Source organism: Mus caroli, chromosome 11 (genome assembly GCF_900094665.2).
Source record: "Mus caroli chromosome 11, CAROLI_EIJ_v1.1, whole genome shotgun sequence".
NCBI classification, from domain to species: Eukaryota; Metazoa; Chordata; class Mammalia; order Rodentia; family Muridae; genus Mus; species Mus caroli.
The window spans coordinates 56,699,926-56,719,963 of NC_034580.1; the positions used below are offsets into that span (position 1 = coordinate 56,699,926).

The 20,038-nt window shown below is 41.1% G+C and overlaps 1 protein-coding gene and 1 pseudogene across 2 annotated transcripts in view; both read right to left on the minus strand.

Annotated features, from left to right (window-relative positions):
- LOC110305621 overlaps window positions 1-286 on the minus strand; it is a 355-nt pseudogene extending 69 nt beyond the window's left edge.
- Window positions 1-20,038, minus strand: part of Akap10 (A-kinase anchoring protein 10) — a 58,461-nt gene that overhangs the window by 5,557 nt on the left and 32,866 nt on the right. For both annotated transcript variants that reach the window (XM_021177654.2, XM_021177655.2), the window contains exons 9-14: window positions 18,852-18,996; window positions 16,718-16,891; window positions 13,597-13,706; window positions 10,204-10,286; window positions 1,434-1,486; window positions 772-867 (exon numbers count right to left, since the gene is read on the minus strand). In XM_021177654.2, the coding sequence (XP_021033313.1) occupies window positions 772-867; window positions 1,434-1,486; window positions 10,204-10,286; window positions 13,597-13,706; window positions 16,718-16,891; window positions 18,852-18,996 (661 nt within the window). The remainder of the gene's footprint in view (window positions 1-771; window positions 868-1,433; window positions 1,487-10,203; window positions 10,287-13,596; window positions 13,707-16,717; window positions 16,892-18,851; window positions 18,997-20,038) is intronic.

Sequence of the window (20,038 nt, forward strand, 5' to 3'; positions counted from 1 at the left end):
CAGGCTGGCCTCGAACTCAGAAATCCGCCTGCCTCTGCCTCCCGAGTGCTGGGATTAAAGGCGTGTGCCACCACGCCCGGCCCGAATAACCTCTTTTAGATAGGGTTCAAGGTAGAATTTGTCCTCCTCATATTTTGTCCACTGATCCTTAGGCAAGATCTGATGCCTCATAGTCAGGCCCAGGGCTCTCTTAATTTGAAACATCCTGTCATTATAAAGGTCCTCAGGAAGTATCCTTATGGCTTCTTTTACATCTTCAGTTTTCATGTAGTGTATCATCTCACATTAACCCCAGTTTATTGAATCCTGCAGCATTATAATACCACTTTCGAAAACCATCCAGCCACTTGCTTGATGCTGAAACAGCAGATCGGCCCGCCATTTTGACCTGAGTGTCCAGTATGCACTCTTAACTGCAGAGTCCTGATTCCAGCTCTTTTTTTTTTTTTAATTACTAAATACTCAAAGTGTGTATGTGTATGTGTGTGTGTTTAATGATTTATTTTACAAAAGCTAGGTCAAGGGCAGAGATACAGTTAAGTTGTTAAAGTGTTTACCTAACATTCACAAAGCCTAAGGGTCACTCCTCAGCACTGTACAAACCAGCTGTGATGGCATGTCCTATAATTCTAGCAGTTAGGAGGTGGAAGTGGGAAGACCAGAAGGTCCATGTGAACTGGCCACAAGACTTTGAGGCTAGCCTACATTGTGACCCTGTCTCAAACAAACAACATCAACAAAAGGCTAGGTCAGAATAGAAGTAACCCTTACCTTTGTAGACTTCTCTAGTGGTTGATCATGGTGTGCCTGCTGCATAACATCACTCACTATCATTTTTGCAATCTTCCAAGCTAGCTCTTCTTGGGCCTGAAAGAAGTATTTCAAACTGTTGATAATGACCATTCGTCAGGAGGATCAAGATACATATAGTTGGTCTTCTAACCATGCTTACCACTTTCCAGTATGTCCAAGAATCTGGTTACCTTTGACTATGATATATAAACATGACATTCCTGTCATTCACGGTCAGCTACTGAGTAGCCAACAGCACAACTACTTTCTATGTTGATGGTCAAAGGAACACTTTTTTTTCACTCTCATCTCTCAATGCACTTAACTAATCCAAAGCAAGCTTCCTCAACCGGAAATGACAAGAAAGCATCTCAGCTTTTGTCTTCACACTCATGACCTGGTGTGGTGTGAAAACCTGAGCCTAGATTTATGTCTCAGTGGCCATAGACTCTGGGTTGAGGATACTTTGACTGTTCACACCAGGCAATGACTAAATGCTAAAAGAGCATTTCTGTTACAACCAGGACGAGAGAATATGGATATGATCTGCATTACAAGGAAACCAAAAGTGGAGACCATGTGGAGCCTTCCTTAGACAAGGGTAGGCCTTTTGCTTCTGTAAGAATTTACTAAAGACTTACCTCATCCGTATTTCCTTGCACCCACTTCTTCATAGCTTGTGAGAACATGAATCCTAGTAAACAAAGCCAGAATGAATATGGAATTCAAGTGTAATCTTACATTACAAATGTTTTTAGGGCATGCTACTTGAACATGCATTGCTTCTATAACAGAATGTTTATAACTTTGTGAAAACTGTGATTTAAAGTGCTTCTGAAGAGCTGTTTCAGAGGTCTGGAGGCTTCTCATTTTCTCACCAGATGAAGGAGGTTAACATTAGACTTGTAGCAAACATTGAAAACAAACAAACAAAAGCCTTAATCAATATAATGCTTTGGTATAAGAATCTACCAACACATCAGGAGACTGATAGGTCTCCAGTCTAAAGGATTCCTTCGAATATTTCCTTTCTTTAAATTTTATGTATTCATGTACTTATTTAAAGAAAGGAAGTATCTACTCATCCATTCTCTCATTCATTTATTGACTGACTGGGGTTGGTGCGAATGTGTTAAGTGTAGAGATCAGAAGACAATCTAGAGGAACGGTTCCTTCCTTCAGCACGTGTGTCAGCACATGCGACCTGAGAACTGAACAAAGGGTGTCAGGCTTGGCACAAACACCTTCACTCCCTGAACCCTCTTAAACCCCAGTAGATTAAGGTTCATTAACAGAGATGAGCCTAGACAGACTATTTATGAAAAAACAAAACAAAACAAAATCCAGATATTTTTCCTTCAGTACCTTTTGTCATTGAAGTTTTTTTTTTTTTTTTTTTAAATGCTAGGCAGTGGATGTACACAGCTTTAGTCTCAGCACTTGGCTAAGGCAGATGGGTTTGAATTTAAGGCTGGCCTGGTCTACATACACAGTGAGTTCCGTGAGTTCCAAGACATCAAGAGCTACAAAATACCCTGTCTCAAAAAACAAAACAACAAAACAGATTTACTTATTTGCTCTTACTTGTCTGTGCGTGTGAGTGCAGAATTTCATCAAAGTCAGAGCACTGGATCTCCTGGAGCTGGAGTTACAGGCAGTTTTGAACCACCATATGTGGATGCTGGAAGCCAATTCCAGTCTTCCACAAGAGTAGCAAGCACTCGTAAGAGTACTCTAGCCTTCCACTCTAAGGTTTTAAATCTAGTTTGATCATCAGACATTGCCAAGTAGAAGCAATAAGGCAATAATACTAAACTCTCACATGGCTGCTGAATTATGTACGTCTGCAGACATACAGTGGTCTCCCTTGCTGACACTTTCCAGTACCCATGCATGTAGCTCCTTTCCTAACACTTCTTCAGGATAATACTGCCAACCTCCTTTCTTAACCCATTTTCTTTGATGTATATGACAACAATGAAGAACCTCCTCTGTTGGCCACAAATCTGTACTTCTAAATTATCTAGTAGGCATTTCAAATGTAACATAGTCTAACCAAGTTTATGTGCCTCCCACTCAGCCTTAATTTGTTTCTTCTCAGTTGTAGGATCCTTGTCTAGCATGTAGGAGACTTTAGGTTCACTGCTATAATATTAACCAAAAACAAACAAGCACCTTCTTCAGTCACATATGACATCACCTGAGATTGTAATCTCTCGACTTCCAACCTTCAGTCTAGACGTTCTTCTAATTCTTATCTCATTTAAATCCCGTTCTCCTGAGAGCCAGTCTGCAGACTGATAATCTTACAGCCACCTCTCCCCAGCACCATTTCCTTCAAATGTTACCACCAGAGAAATGTTCCCAGTCATTAGTCAGCTCTGAAGCTCAGTACCTACTAGTTAGGATAGTTAGGAGTTTAATGTCCTCAATGAGGCACAGAAGGGCTCTCCCAAGACAAATGCAGGAGGGGCACAGTGAAGGGACACATGCTCACATCTTTTTATAATTCCTTCTTGTTATTATTTCAAGATTTATGATTGTGGGTGTTTTGAGACAGGCTTTCTGTGTGGCCCTGGCTGTCTTGGAACTTGCTCTGTAGACAAGACTGGCCTTGAGCTCTAAGAACCACCTGCTTCTGCCTCCCAAGTGCTGGCTCTACAGGCATGAGCCACCACACCTAGCTATTTTTATTATTTTTTAAATTTTATGTGTGTGTGTCCCCACAGAGGCCAGAAGTGTCAGAACTCTTGGAGCTGGAGTCAGAGATGGTTGTGAGCCACCTGCCCTTGAAAGTTGGGAACTAAATTTGAGTTCTCTACAAGGCCAGAAAGTCTCCTTAACTTCTAAGCCATCTCCCTGGCCACTTGCTTTTTTTTTTTTTTTTTTTAAATATAAATTTTCAACTTACTTTGTTTGCCCTGAGATAAAAGTTCTCATAGTCTTACAAACCTCTAAGACACACACAAACCTTCTTTAAAATTAAAAACATGCTTTATTATTAATTATTACTATCACTACCACTGCAGAGGCACAAATGTTCTATGACCCAAGTATAGAGCTCTGAGAGCAATTCTGTGGAGCTAGCACACATTCTGGGGACTGAACTCAGCTGCCACGGCAAGGATCTTTATGCACTGAGCCAAGCTGCCAGCAACTTTCTCAAAACTAAATCTTTTTCTCTGTGCTCTGTTGAGGTCTTTTGCCATGTGTTGTAATGCTAAATACTGGTCCCCAAGACCTGGTTGCCTCTAGAATGGAGAGAATCTGCACATAGACTCAAGTGACACAGTGTAACCTTGCCCCCTAAGTTATCCCTGATTGATGAATAAAACTGCCTATAGCCTATAGCTGGATAGAAGAGAGATAAGTGAGTTTTTGGTTTCCAGGCTTGGGGTCGGAGGCAGGAGACCACCAGAGGAGAGAGAGAAGATGGAGAGAGGACAAGATGACATGAGGCAGGAATCATGAAAACATGGCCATGAGGGTTGGCCAACTGGAGTTAAGAGTTGCCCAGATAGAACATAGCAAGCTCCTTTTTTTTTTTTTTAATTTATTTTACATAAATGAGTATACTGTAGCTCTTCAGACACACCCGAAGAGGGCATCAGATTCCATTACAGATGATTGTGAGCCACCATATGGTTGCTGGGAATTGAACTCAGGACCTCTGGAAGAGCTGTCAGTGCTCTTAACCACTGAGACATCTCTCTTCAGCCCCAACAAGTTCCAAGTTGGAACTCAGGATTATTCATAAGGAAGTAAATTCAAATAGCTTAGAGGGTAGCTAACTGCCTAGCTCTAGTGCTATAAAGTCTTATTATAAATATGAAAGTTGTGTGTCTTTTATCTAGAAACTGAATAATCAAAGGCAGGGCAGAAACCCTTGATTGAAATTAAATATTTACTACAACAGTGCTCTGTCCACCAGGGTTTTAAAAGCCAAATCAGAATTGCTGGCCAATAAATGACAAAAACGCAAAAGGAATTGAACTATAAAAACTTTTGCTGAGTGTGTGTGTGTGTGTGTGTGTGTGTGTGTGAGACTCTTGCTGAAGATATTCTGAGTCAAAACCCTGCAGTTTCTATTTGTGAAGACCATGTTAACTGTCAAAGCTGACTGAACCTAGAATTCCTTTGGGAAGACCTGTGAGGGCGGCAGCACGCTCTGGCTGTGGTTCTGGACTGCATAAACGAGGAGAGAGAACTGAATAACGGCATGCACCATCCTTCCTGCTCCCTTTCCTGCTGTGGAGCTCATGTGGCCCCGCTCCAAGCTCCTGCCTTGAGCTCCCTGCCATGAAGGACTGTACCCTTAACTGGGAGAAGAAGCCCTTTCTCCCTTTAGTTGTTTTTGTTAGATTACTTTATGACAGGACAACAAACCATTAATCTGCTATGTGATTCCTAAAACCACAGCCTCCTTAGCTTCTAGTTTCCTCATTTATAGGAGAGTACACATATACACAGATGCATCATCTAAACTATATGAGCTTAAAAGTTCTAGTAAGTATCCACTTTTTATGTCTGAGCAGGGAGGACTCTTTTGATTATCTGCAATCAAAAAGGTTATGAAAATAAGAAAACTTACATATCTGTGCAAAAGGCAACCTAGTTTAAAAAATGACTTTGTTTTGAAATAAAATATACACTAATTTTATCACTCAAATATTACCAATTAAAATTTAGAATTAATCTATCAACAAATGTTAATATCTGCTGCACACAATTTTAGAAACAAGGACTATACAGCCAAATAAAGGTAAGACAACACTGTTAGTTCTCAGTGTTGATGCTGTAGTTACACAGGAGTAAGTATACAACAGTAATCTGATGGCTTCTGCAGCCAGGGAAAGCTTTTCTGAAGAGAGAAAACTGAGATGAGGAAGAGCCAATCACTGCACACAGTCCACAGCAGGGCAACTACAAAAGACCAAAAGGCCATATGAAGGCAGACACTTCAGAACTGCAAAGGATAGCTTGTTTGTTTAGAGCTTGGCTTGTGAAAAAGGAATGGTTCAAAGTAGAAGCCAGAAGAGGGCAGTCATGGGTTACAACAGGAAGGACTGACTTTTATTTCAAGTGTAGTAAGTTGCCCAGATGGAATAGGTGGATGACGAAGCGCTTGACACCTCAACCATGCTGCATGCTCTAGTTCAGTCCTCAATGCTTGCTTCCCAGTGGAGATGGGTGTGTGTGTGTGTGAAATGTATAATCGTATGCCCCCTCCACTTTGTATGCTTAATTGCTACTGAACTTCTCACTGATCTTTTCAAGTGGTATTTTACTATATATATTTCAATATTATGGAGAGTCTCAAATTTTGGCCTGGAACTCATCACTGTAGACCAGACTGGCCTCAAACTCATAGAGATCCACCTACCTTTGCCTCTGCATCCCAAATGAGAGCCTTTGAATAATATCATATACAAATATTTCCTACCAAATGGATAATTTCCAGTTTACCAGAAATACAAGGAGAATATGCTGAGTTGCATAAAGAGGAGAATCCAGGAGGTAGAGAACTCTGGGATTAGCCTGATATGTTTAACAGGTCAGAGGCCTAAGAAAGGGAACAAGACAAGAAAACCTGACAGACTACATTCTTTTATTTATAGCCCTGGCATTTAACATAATGCTTAGTATTCAGGATGACTGAGTGTAACACAATCAATCTTATGCTTCTGTATCACCAAAGCATATGTGACTTAAAGAGCCGTCCTGACAACCAAGGGAAGTGGCAGTGTATATTCATGTATATACATATACACAGTTTGTGTACATACAAACTACATAACTTTCTAATCATCACTTCATGCAATATATCTTGATTAAAAATTCAAGTAACCCGATGGAAAGCTGGATCAGAGGTTACAAGCCCTTGTTTCTCTTGCAGAGGACCTGGGTTCAGTTCCTACAGTGGTTCACAATCATTTGTAATTCTAATTTCAAAACTCTCAACGCTCTTCTGCCTTCCATAAGCACCATGCAAATCAAACAAAGAAACTCCACAAATGCCTTAATGGACAGAACTGCTGCTGGCAGAGACGTAACCCTGTTGCCTGTCCTACACCAATCAACCCGCCTGTCCACTGTGTGCCTGACCCACTCACGGCTCAGCTCAGGCTGCCGAGATGTCTTTCCACTTCTCTCCAACTGCCACGCTCTGTTTCCAAAACGCTGCAGCGTATTTGATCATGCTGTGAGATTTGTTATTTACTGAAAATCCTCTGCTTCTAGTTGTGGTGAGGCTCAGCCCTTGGCACACATTTTATCACCCCCGGCTGGAGTACAGACATACCCTTAGTACAGACTTTTAATCCTAAACACTGAAGGAAAGTTCATGTGTAGAAGGAAGCAGCCATGTTTGAAAGTGATGTCTAACTGAGTGGAAGACAAATCAGAAAGATTTGACAGAATAAGATGCACCCAAATCTCTTGAGGAGAGAGGAAAAGGACGCTATAAGAGGGAGCAGAGAAGAAAGGAGCCAGTTTTACTGGGACAGCTGTACAGAAACAGTTACAACAAGCTAGACATAGGTGAAGACAGAACAAGTCAGAGAAGGAGAAGGAGCCAGAAGATTAAAACAGATTGCTAGAGTTAGTCTGAGGCAAGCAGAGCAAAAAGTCAGAGACTGAGAGAAAAGCGAGTTTGAATCAGTCAGCATGGAGAGAGTCTAAGCCAGAACAGCTGAGGTGACCCGCCAGCCAGAGTTCAGAAGAGCATTAAAGGGTGAGTTTCTTCAGCAGTAAGTCTCAGAGGCTGAAAACATTCTGGGCCTAGATTAGATTGTGTGGAGCCTAGAAGCTCCCAGGACTAGGCCTAGGGTAGCAGACTGAAGCAGTGAACCTCCAAAACCAGAATTACATCAGGAGAATAAAAGATATTTTTACACCAAATGGTTGCCAGAACAATTCCCTCAATAACAAAAATCATGTGACGTCACTTCTCTAATCCAACATGCCATGAGTCTCCATCACCCTCTAAACTTTACAGTGGTCCTCATCTACCATTCTTTCTTCTGCTTACTCTACTCCACATACACTGGTCCTGTCCCTTGATCATGCATGTGGTGGTTTGTATTTGCTCGACTCAGGGAGTAGCACTACTAGAAGGTGTGACCCTGTTGGAGTAGGTGTGTCACTGGGCGTGGACTTTAAGACTCTCACCCTTGCTGCCTAGAAGTCAGTCCTCTGCTGTCAGCCTTCAGATGAAGATGTAGAACTCTCGGCTCCTCCTGCGCCAGGCCTGCCTGGATGCTGCCATGCTCTCACCTTGATGATAATGAAGTGAACCTCTCTGAACCTGTAAGTCAGCTCCATTTAAATGCTGTACTTTGTAAGACTTGCCTTGGTCACAGTGTCCGTTCACAGCAGTAAAACCCTAAGACAATGTGGTATGCTCCAATTCAGTCATCTACTCATTCCTTCAACTGAGATGCTGCTGGACTGAAACCTCTCTCTTCCTGGAACCTCTGCCCACCCTAAGCCGAGGCTAACGTCCCTGAAAATTACCTTCCCACTAATCTGACAATCCCTTACCTTTCATTTTATGCTTACCGCTAAGTATTATTTATGTGCATAAGCTGTGTGTTTACAGTCTCCTTCACTGTCGCATGAGTTACACGGAGAACACAACTAAACAGAGACAACAGAGTGCCTGTTTTCTCCTAGGTACTGAGGGCACCACAGGCGCAGTAGATACTTCATTACTCTTCAGAATCAATGATATGAAAAGACTAAATAATTAGAATGGGTAGAGATAAAGAAGAACTCAAAAACCACTTTTTGGGCTAATATAATAGCACAGCTCAGTGGTAGAACAATGCTTAACATGTTCCAGGAACTGGGTGTAATCCCTAGCATTTAAAAAAAAATGTCTTACATTTTTCTTTACTCTCTACTCTCTTTTCAGCACCTTAGACATCTCTGATGAAACAGGAAATAAATTATTTGGAGTCAACTAGAGAACAGACCCTCTTGCTCTTTATTACTTCAATAACTTAGGCATCTTTTTCTTTGAAAATATATATTTGAAAAGAGTAGATCAAAATAGCAGTGAAATTCTTATCAAAATATAATTGCATTAAGGAACTGGGAGATGGCTCAGTGAGTGGAGCTCTTGCTGTGCAAGTGTGAGAACCTGAGCCCTGTCCTCAGCACCCATGTGATAACCAGGTATGCTAGTGTGTGAATGCAATCCTAATGCTCCCATGTTAAACTAGAGAGGAGGCAGAGATGCCCAGACTCAGTTCTAAATATCATACACACACACACACACACACACACACACACGCACCACACACACCACATTAAGAAGAGAAAAACAAACTACATTTAAAAATAGGTAAAGCACAATGGAAAGCAGTTAAGTCCTGAAGGAAGAGTGACAACAGCTTCCATTTTAAACCTAATAAAGTGGGGCATTTTCTTTTTACAAAGTTAGTATCATTGACTCAATACAGTACAGTTGATCCAACCACAATGACAAGATGTCATCTGAATGGATTCATATTTGTTCCCAAAATTTTCCTGTGTGAAAAAATTGTTTGGAAATAGAATCAGTCACAAAGAATACATTTTTATGAAAAAAAGACTTGAAAGAACAGCCAGGTGTGGTTATAAGGAGGAAAAGGGGGCTATATGGAAAAAAAAAAGAGGGGGGGGACTGAGTGGAAACAAACTTGAGGGGCTGAGGAGGGGGTTCAGTGGGCAAAGTGCTCAAGGTACTCAGAACCCAGAGCCTGTATAAACAGTCAGATGTAGCAGTGCACCATGGGAACCTTCCTGCTGGGCAGAAGGTGGTGAAGATAGCATTAGCCAGCTAGCAGAGCTGAAAGGCAAGTTTCCGGTTTTGTTAGAGACCCTGTTTCAAAACAGTAAGGTGAAGAAGTCACTATGGAAAACATTCCCACATCAATCTCTGGCTTCCACTCCACCTGTGTGGGTGAGTAGACACAAGTTCATCTACCACATACACACACACAAAAGGAGAAAAGAAAAAGGTTCTAGTCTAAATCTTAAGACTTCATCAAGCCACTCTTCCTTTACAGACTGCTAGACAAAGGCTTTGGATTTTAACTCATTTTCTTCTATACCTATTTCATAATAATTTTCAGTAACTGAGGAAATTTAATAAACTAAAGGGTTACAAGATGCTGCAGCCACCGGCCAACCTGGACCCTACTACTGCTATGCTTTCTATAGTGGCAAAGTCAAGTTCAATCACTTTTTGTTCAAAGGAAGAGATTTTTGAAGAGGTACACAAATTCCTCACATACAGGTGTATCTATAAACAGAGTAAAAACATGGCAGTTACAGCCACTTTAAACCTTAAATAGTCCTTCACTTTTAGTTAGTATCTAATGTGAGCAAAAGCTTAATTTGAAAAATAAAAAAACTGCATACAACCTTTTGATTTCTTCACATCAGGTTCAGGCTCAGACTCTCGGATGAACTGCCCCAAGTCACTAACTCTCCCAAAGGACATCTTCCTAAACAGAATGAAAAGACAAATATCATTTCTAAAATTCAAAGTTAAATAGCTTACCAAAAGCTCAAAAGCTAGAACCACAGCTCATATTGATTCAAGTTATTCAAAGTGAGGCTTATTTGAAATAGAGCCTCTTTTCATAGAAACTGAAAGACACTACTCAATGGAATTCCTTTAAAACCCTAACAAGGCTTATGAAACATAGCATAGGTGATTTACAGTTGTAAAATTCATATAGAGAATAGGCACAAGACTAGCCAAGACAATTTTGAAAAAGAAGTAAAAAAAAGTCTGATTTACTCTACATGATCAGAAAAATGGCAAGTCCAGAATGAAATTGTAGTTCTTCTGTGTGTGCCAGCACAGGTGAGGCCCTGGGCCCAATTAGAAACGCTGAAGACCAAACAAAACTAAGCTAACCAACCAAATCCCTCCTCTCAACCCATGAATGAAATCACTAAACAGAACAAAGTATAATATCAACTGTGGGAAAGTGAGCAGTGGACACTGCTGTGACAGAGTTTACAGTGACTATCTGAGCAGGGAGGAGAGAACACCACTTGTGAGTGATTACAGCAGACAAGAAGCTATGTGGCTTACTGCAACAAGCTCATTTTTATTTAAAAACGAAACAAACAAACAAACAAACAAACAGAAACAACAAAACTATTTGAATTACAATGTAACAGAAGAGAAGACCGAATTCTGGTACTGATGTGTTCTTTTGTGTTCTAGTTTGGAAAGGGTCTTACTTTACAGATACTCTCTCTATCCACTCTCATCTATGCCATGCATGTATGTCAATACACCAACAGACACAAATTATTTGCCTTGGGAAAAACTTACATAATATACATTTTTATATAAAAAATACTAAATTCATCATTTTACAAGCTGGGAGTTTTTTGTTTGTTTTGTTTTATTTTTGTGAGACAGGGTTTCTATGTAGCCCTGGTTGTCCTAGAACTTGCTCTTAGAGAGAATGCCTGCCTCTGCTGTAACTAAAGGCATGAGCCATTGCTACCAATTGACTTTCTTAAGTCAAGTTCTAAGTAAATGAACAATTCCATAACATTAAATTTCATCTTCGAGAAAGAACTCATTTGCACTTTGTTCAGGGGTGTGTGTGTGTGTGTGTGTGTGTGTGTGTGTGTGTGTGTATGTGTACATGTGTATGTATGAAAGCCAGAGGTTGATTTCAGGTATCTTTGTCAATCATTCTCCACTGTATTTACTACTGTCTTAAATTTGTATCCAATGTATTTATATATGTAGTTGGGGAGTGAGAGGCTCATACAACATGACCCCTGTGTAAGGTCAAAGGACAACTCACAGAAGTCAGTTATCTCCTTGTACCATGTGAGTCTCGGGGATTCAACTCAGGTGGTCAGGCTTGGCAGCAACTGCCTTTACCCGCTGAGCCATTTCACTGGCCCCATCCACCTTACTTTTTGAGCCAGGCCTCAAAACTGAACTGAACCTTGCTCGAGTTTGTTGATTCAGTTAGACTGGATTAGGTAAAATGGCTTGGTGAGTAAAGGCACTTTTAGCAGCAAGCCTGGAAACCAGAGTTCAAACCCAGATAATGGCGAGAAGACAAAACCACTTCAACAAAGTGGTAGTCCAACCTTTGGAACACCACTGTACCATGACATGTGTGACCACAGGGACACATAGTCACACATACAATTAAAAAAAAAAAGTTTCTACAAAGTTGACACAGCCAATATGTACTTTCAAAGACAACATGATAAAGTTTTTGTTTTCCTTCAAGGATTTCCCTAGACTTCTCAGTCATCCAAATGCCACTGTTAATTTCTGACAAAAGGCATTAAGGCCTGGTGAAATCCCTTTCACAAACTGCTAAGATCAAGTCCAGCACAGGGTGAGTCATCAAATCCACACACATTTCTGTGTTCAAACACACCAAGGTAGGGGTAATACACACACAGCAGGGCTTATGTAGTCATCAAATACACTTAGGAAAGAAGTCAGTTTGTAAGATATTTCAGAAAGTGGAACACTTTATTGTCTTTTCATTCTAGGCTCAAAAGAACAACTAAGTTCATTCTCAAATACAAAGAAATCACTCAGTTTCCTAAGTATTAACTATGTAACACTCAAGTAATCTCAGCATCTATTTTTAATTCTTTTTTTTTGTTTGTTTGTTTGTTTCTATTTTTTGATTTTAAGATCAAGACTTTTTTGGGGCTGGTGAGATGGCTCAGTGGGTAAGAGCACCCGACTGCTCTTCCGAAGGTCCAGAGTTCAAATCCCAGCAACCACATGGTGGCTCACAACCATCCGTAATGAGATCTGGTGCCCTCTTCTGGAGTGTCTGAAGACAGCTACAGTGTGCTTATGTATAATAAATAAATAAATTAATTAAAAAAAAAAAAGATCAAGACTTTTAAAAAGCTAAAATGGCCAAACATAGTGGCACAGACCTCTGATCCCAGCCTTTGGGAAACTGAGGCTGGCAGATCACTGTGAACCTCATCTATGTACTGAATTCCAAGCCAGTCAAGACTACATAGTGAGACCCTGTCTCAAAATAAATAAGTGAATAAAACGGGTAAAATGTAAACGAGATGGAATGTGTCCAGCAGACAGCTGAGACCTCACTATGGAACTATGACATCATCAATCTGGGACACAGGAGTGGAGTGCTGATGGGAATGGTGTGTGCCCAGTGACTCACTATTTTAATTGCTTTTCATGCATTACTTCATTTATGTCCTTAGTGAGTTGGAGTATTACATCTGAGTCACTAGAAGACTGAGTAGCATGCCTAGACACAGACAGAACTGAAAACTCAAGAACACCTCCCTAGACCTCCTTTAAAACTATTTTTATTTTTTTGGTAAATTTATTGTTGTTATATACATGTGCCTGGTATGTGTGTGAATCCAGGTATGCACATGTCATAACATGCATTGGAGGTCAGATGAAAACACCAAGGAGTTGATTCTGTCTTTCCACCATGGTTCCAGGAACTGACTGAACTCAGGTCCTTCAGGCCTGCTGGCCCCAGAGCCATCCTTTTTGTTCTGTTTGTTTTGTTTTTTTTTTCAGACAGAGTCTCACTGTGTAACCTTGGCTGGCCGGGAATTCACTATGGAGACCAAGCTGGCCTTGAATTTACAAAGATCTATTTGTCTTGGTCTCTTGAGTGCTGAGATTAAAGGTAGGCCACAATGCCTAGCTTCCTTTTAACTACTATATCACATGGCATGTGAAAATGCTGGGCATTTAAACTTTTTTAAAAAACATTAAAAAATGCTAAATTCTACATGCCAAGTTAAGCTTACCCTGCATATGTCCGTTGATATAAAGATTCTGGGTCCAGACTTGCAGCATCCACAATTATTGCTTCATCAAAATTTTTCAGAATTTTAATACTGGCTTTTTTCACACTAGACTACAACAGAAATTAGTATATTATTAAAACAAAACAAAACAGAACAAAACAAAAAAACAGTCCTGAGTTTGGAAGACGAGAGACCAGTGTAAAGTCATTTCAAATATCCAACTCCTTCACTGGGGAATATGGAGAGTTCTGAAACACTCTACAGTTTCAATGGAAAGGAGGAAAGCACGACATACAAATGTACACCAAACAGGACTCCACATCTTCCTTCAACTTTAACTGCCTGTAACTCTTGTGAGCCCTCTCCACCATCCACAGTGGGGTGCTGATGGTCAAGCCTCTGCAGGCAGGCAGCCACTGTAGCTGTGAGCCCAGGAGTGCAGCATCCAGGTTGTGTGCAGAGGAAGCATCTACCGCTGTCCTCCTCATCCTTCAGCTCATCCATTCTTTTCATGCCTCTTTCCTAAGTCATGGAGAGATCATACAGATGTCCCATTTGGGGCTGAACCATCCTTGCTCTCAGGAGGTAGAGCCCTCCCTTCCTTTTTACAGAGCTCTGTACTCTGAGTTAACTGATTTTAATAAAGTCACATAGGGAGTGTGGAGCCAGTGGTCCCTAAATGATATACACTCATAATTTTCCCATTGAAGGAAGATGTGGAGTCCTATTTGCCAGTGAGGGCCACTGACATACACCCCCCTCAACCCATTCTTGTGCAGGCAATCATGATTAAATGGAGTGGGTTGGTCACTACACCCCCAATGAAAGGACATGAGAATAGGAGAGGACTTAGAAAGAAGAAAATCAAGAAGAGAGAGAGAGAGAGAAAAAAAAAAGAGAGACAGAGTGGGGAGAGAGGGAGAAAGAGAAAGGAGAGAGGGAAGGAGGGAAGGATGGAGGGAGGAGGGAAGGGAAGGAGATAAGAATCAGGGAGGGTATGGTGGTAAATGTCTTTAATCCCAGCACTCATGAGGCATTCAAGTGAATCTATGAGTTTCAGGCTAGCCTGGCATACACATTCATGTCCTGGGAAGCCAAGGCTACACAGTAAGACCCTGTCTCAAAAATAGATAAAAATTTAAAAGAAACAACCTTATAAGGGGGGAAATGAGAGGATAATGAGTAGAACTTTGATTAATATATATGAATGAAATTTCAGAACACTATATACATTTAAAAAATCAGCTAACTTAAAAAAAAATACTGAACACGTCCATATTTGCATGACATTGGAGTGGAAATGGGCAACACGTGCATACGGAGTCCAGAGGAGAACTGTGTAGGGTTCGTTATTTCTTTCATCTTTATGTGGGTTTTGTGAGTTGAACTCAGGTCCCATTAAGAGCCTTTTCCAACTGAACTAACCCCTGGTTCTCAGTTGAATTCTTAATGCCTCCTTTTGATTTGCTGTCTTAGGAATATCCCTACGACCTTAGGGAAAATCAGGTAAGATATACTAACACTTTTTTTTTTTTAAAGGAAGACATAACATAGCATTCTAGTTGGAAACAAACCTGAAAGTAGTAAGGAAGCACCCTCAATGAAACAGATGAGCAGGTCAAAGTGCTCACCCTGGAAGCCTGAGGGAGGATATGAGTTACAATCCTAGAACCTGGAACCGACCACTGCAAGTTCTCCTCTGGCTTCCACACTCACACCAGGACATGTGTGTGCCTGCACTCACACACATATCACACACGTTTTAAATAAATTAAAACAGTCTGAATTCACTAGTAATAAAGTATCTTAAACTCAGTTAATAAAATTTCTCAAGTTATAAAAACAGCTCTGGGGGCTGGCGAGATGGCTCAGTGGGTAAGAGCACTAACTGCTCTTCTGAAGGTCCTGAGTTCAAATCCCAGCAACTACATGGTGGTTCACAACCACTCATAATGGGACTGGCATGTCTGAAGACAACTACAGTATACTTATGTATAATAAGCAGGAGCAAGGACTGAGCAAGTGGAGTTGACCGGAGCGAGTGGGGTCAACTGGAGTGGGCAGAGGTCCTAAAAAAAAATTCAATTCCGAACAACCACATGAAGGCTCACAACCATCTGTTCAGCTACAGTGTACCTATATACATAAAATAAATAAATAAATCTAAACAAAAACAAAACAAAAAGCCCCCAGCTCTGTAGAGCTTGATTACTGGGCTGAAGAGAGTAAAGTGCTTGTTATGCAAGCATAAAATCTAAGGTCCAGTCCCAGGACCTACACAAAGAATCGGCATGGTGGAGTGTTTATAATCCCAGACGACACCCCGAGGGAGCACCCTGAGAGAATGTGTACTATGGATGTGACCATGGCCATGTTAAGGGCTGCAGTGCTTCAGAACCAAAGGAATGGCAATGCTTTTCCTTGGTCTAAGTATGGATAGTGACAGCTGTATGCAGGAAATATCAACCACAGCTGCTGCTCTCTGCATTATAACCAAGACTGCTACCCTACGGAGGCCCCTGTACTGAGACTCAGCTGTATATAAAAAATCCACCTGCTTATTTCGCTGTGTATAATAGAGATGATGAATGTCTGGGCTGCTAATGCATCTCCATCAAAGTTCACAGCCCATCTAACCCAGCTTCTCTGTATATGTCACTGTCAACAGAGTCAGGTCAATCCAAAAGCCATGCAAGAGTGGCAACTGGGGAGGTAGAGGCTGGCAGATTCCTGGGCCTTGCTGGTCAGCCAACCTAACCTAATGTTAAGTCCAGGGCCAGTGAGAGAGACCCTATGTCAAAAACCAAGGTGAATAATGTCTGAGGAGTAACATCCAAGGCTGGCCTGTCCTCTGTACTTTTGAGCATGTACACACACATACTTTGTCACTAAAACAAAAAGGCATGTTGTCCAACTGATGAACAGCTTTTATGACAGAACATAATATTTTACAATATAGTAGAAGCCTAATTACTACTGACAGTCTGACTAGAGTTTACAAATAAGCTGATTTTATTTTCTATCTACTACTTAAAACATACGAATGGGATCTGCTGCTGGCATCTGGAGGAGAGGCTCTCTATGCCTCCCATCCCACTAATAGAGTGACATTGGCTAATACCTGAGCAGTGGAGCCATCAGAACCACCTGAGTGAGACTCCTCAGGAAGGCAGACAGAGCCGTGAGCAGCCAGAGAAACATTCCCTCCAAGAAATTCATCTCCTCGAACTGAATGGATGAGATCATTCAAATATTTGTAATAAAGATTGCTGGACAGAAAACCAGGCAAAAAGACCTGAAAGAGGAACAACATTTTAAAGACGAAAATCAAATACATCTAGTAAAGTTTCTTTGAATAGCTTTACCTACAAGCCTATCACCAACAGTGACATCACCATCATTTCTACTTCTCTCTGTTACACTTCTAGCCTTTTGTACAGTTTTCACTGCCACTAAAATCAAGTGTTGTTGCCCGCCCACACTTTTCATGGACATTACATAGTGAGAGGAAATAGTTGGTAGTCTTTACCACATACTGATTTTAATTCTGAATTGACTTCCCTAAGATGAATAATAAGGCATGCGGGCTGAAGAGACGGCTCAGTGGTTAAGAGTTTGAACTGACTGAAGAGGCCCTGAGTTTGGTTGGCAGAACCCACGTCAGGTGGCTCACAACCACCTGTAGCTCAAGCTCCAGGGATAGAACACCTCCAGCCTCGATCGGTGTCTTCACCCAGGTATACAAACCCAAACACAGACTTGAAACTAAAAAGAAATATTTTAAAAATTACAATGAATGAGATTGCTAAGTTTAATTTTAACCTTGAGATATATGGCGAATGTACCTACCAAAGGGATGTTTTCAATTTATATTGCTGGTTGTAGATTATCTGTATCCACACAAGCTTTCTGGTGCTGGTTTTCTTATCTGTTTCCAATTAACTAATGGCACTTGCTGAATAAATGCCAACTAAAGTATGTCTTTATGGTCACTTAAGAATTATTAATGGTGCTGAATAAGTACTCATTTATCGTTTCCCATTACAGACTTCCTTTACAGCACTTGTAACAACTGTTGGTATGTCTGTCTGTAATTAAAATATCTTTTTTTTTAATTTTTATTTTTTGGTTTTTCGAGATAGGATTTCTCTGTATAGTCCTGGTTGTCCTGGAACTCACTTTGTAGACCAGGCTGGCCTCGAACTCAGAAATCCACCTGCCTCTGCCTCCCGAGTGCTGGGATTAAAGGCGTGTGCCACCATGCCTGGCCTAAAATATCTTTTTATAGACCTAAGTTCCAGAGGTCAAAAGCCCCATTAGTCATTTATGAGAGAAATTGATGAAAATTATAAAAGTGAGCAGGGCCGGGCATGGTGGCGCACACCTTTGAACCTCCTGTTCCTGGGTCCTCAGCACTAGGATTATAGAGGCTACCTCTCCATACCTGGTTTCTTGAGAAATTACTAAGGGTCAGGAGGTGGTAGTGGCAGCGTACACCTTTGATCCCAGCACTAAGGGAGGCAGAGGCAGGTGAATTTCTGTGAGTTCCAGGACAGCCAGGGCTATACAGTAAAACTGTCTCAAAAAACCAACAACAACAAAAAAATTAAGAAAGAAAGAAAGAAAGAAAGAAAGAAAGAAAGAAAGAAAGAAAGAAAGAAAGAAAAAGAAAGGGGTGGGGAGGGAGAGGGAGAGAGAGGGAGGGAGGGAGGAAGGAAGGAAGGAAGGAAGGAAGGAAGGAAGGAAGGAAGAAGAAGGAAGGAAGGGAAGGAAATGGAATTCCTGAGGATACTAACAAGCCTGACTGAGTTACCTTCCAAGCATCTATATACATTCAGTATTTTTGTGCATGGCATTTTAGAATCATCAATGTTTCAATCTTGAGGATCAATAGATATTTGTCAATTATTCAGAAATTAACTTTGTCTCATACTGCTACTATAGCTAATAACAGTATTTTTAATGTGATGGTCATTAAGATAATAAGCATTTTATACCATTACTTTATTTTAATACTGTATAACTTTGATGTTATTTCTATTTTACCGATGAGGAAATGGTATTAGACGTTCAGTAACAGCCTGGGCTGGTTTAGCCTACAAAAGTAAGGTTAATACACACCCAGTCAAGACTCAAGTCTCTGCTCTTAATCACTGTGCTGTACTGTTTCAACTTCCCACAGTTGTAATACATTTTATTTTCAGAGTTCCACAAATAAAACTTCTCATAGTTTAACATTTGAAGATCTTGGTTACCTTCTCCATGGTTGTCCAGGCCTGACGTAATGGAGTTGTGAAACAATTAGGAAGTGGTCCACCTTCCCTGCAGATATTAGATTCAATTTCTAATCGTACAACATCATCAAATCCAAGGGGGTGTGTGGCTTGGAGGGAAAAGTACCTATGCAAAAGATTCGAAGTATAACCAAATTACACACAAGATGAAACAGCTGTCTCCTCTTACAGACACTCTTACTGGGGCTGAGTGACTCCACTCCAGACCTTCAACTGCAGGACCAGGGAAGGAAAGTGCTACTGTGTACCCTTTTGCTGATTCTCATGCCCTCTAGAAAACCTGCTACTTTTCAGCTGTCTTCCAAACATCTTCAGTTCCTACCTAGCCAGCTCTGCAGGTCCTTGAGTTGTGAGACAGGTTACACAGAAGCAAAGAAACCAACCAGCCACACATACTCAATGGACACCTGTTTTCTCTCTAGGATCTAAATAGGAGTTTGTAACAAAATTTCTTAGCTAAGACTCTATCATTTTCCCTGAAAAGAGTAACAAAGACTTGTGCACAAGATAATACTGAAACACACCACCACACCTAGCATTGTAATAAACACATGGGAATCCAAAACGAACTAAAGGTGAGGCTGATGGATTTAACTGGAGTTAACTCAGAGGACCTGCTAATGATTTAGAGCAGAAAGGAAAAAGTAGTGGATGAGAACCCCAAAGAATCTGAACGTAATGGGATACAGTGCAACTAGTGTTTGGTACTTTGATTATGCATACAAAAATGCAATAAAAGCCGGGCGTGGTGGCGCACGCCTTTAATCCCAGCACTTGGGAGGCTGAGGCAGGCGGATTTCTGAGTTCGAGGCCAGCCTGGTCTACAGAGTGAGTTCCAGGACAGCCAGGGCTATACAGAGAAACCCTGTCTCGAACCCCCCCCCCAAAAAAAAAAATGCAATAAAAGCAGGGAAAGAAAACTTCCACATACTTTACAGCTCTCTGCCTCCATCTGTGACAGACACATGGAAAGGATAGTGATACGTACAGGAAACAGAAGGATAAACAAGCAGGAAACAAGAAAGTCCAACCCAACAACCAACGAACAAAATAGCAGCACCCATAGGACATAGTCTTGGAAGAATGACTTCCAAGGTGAAAGCAGGCCTGCTCTGAGCAGTTACTGTGCTCCAGCCTGGACTGGGTGG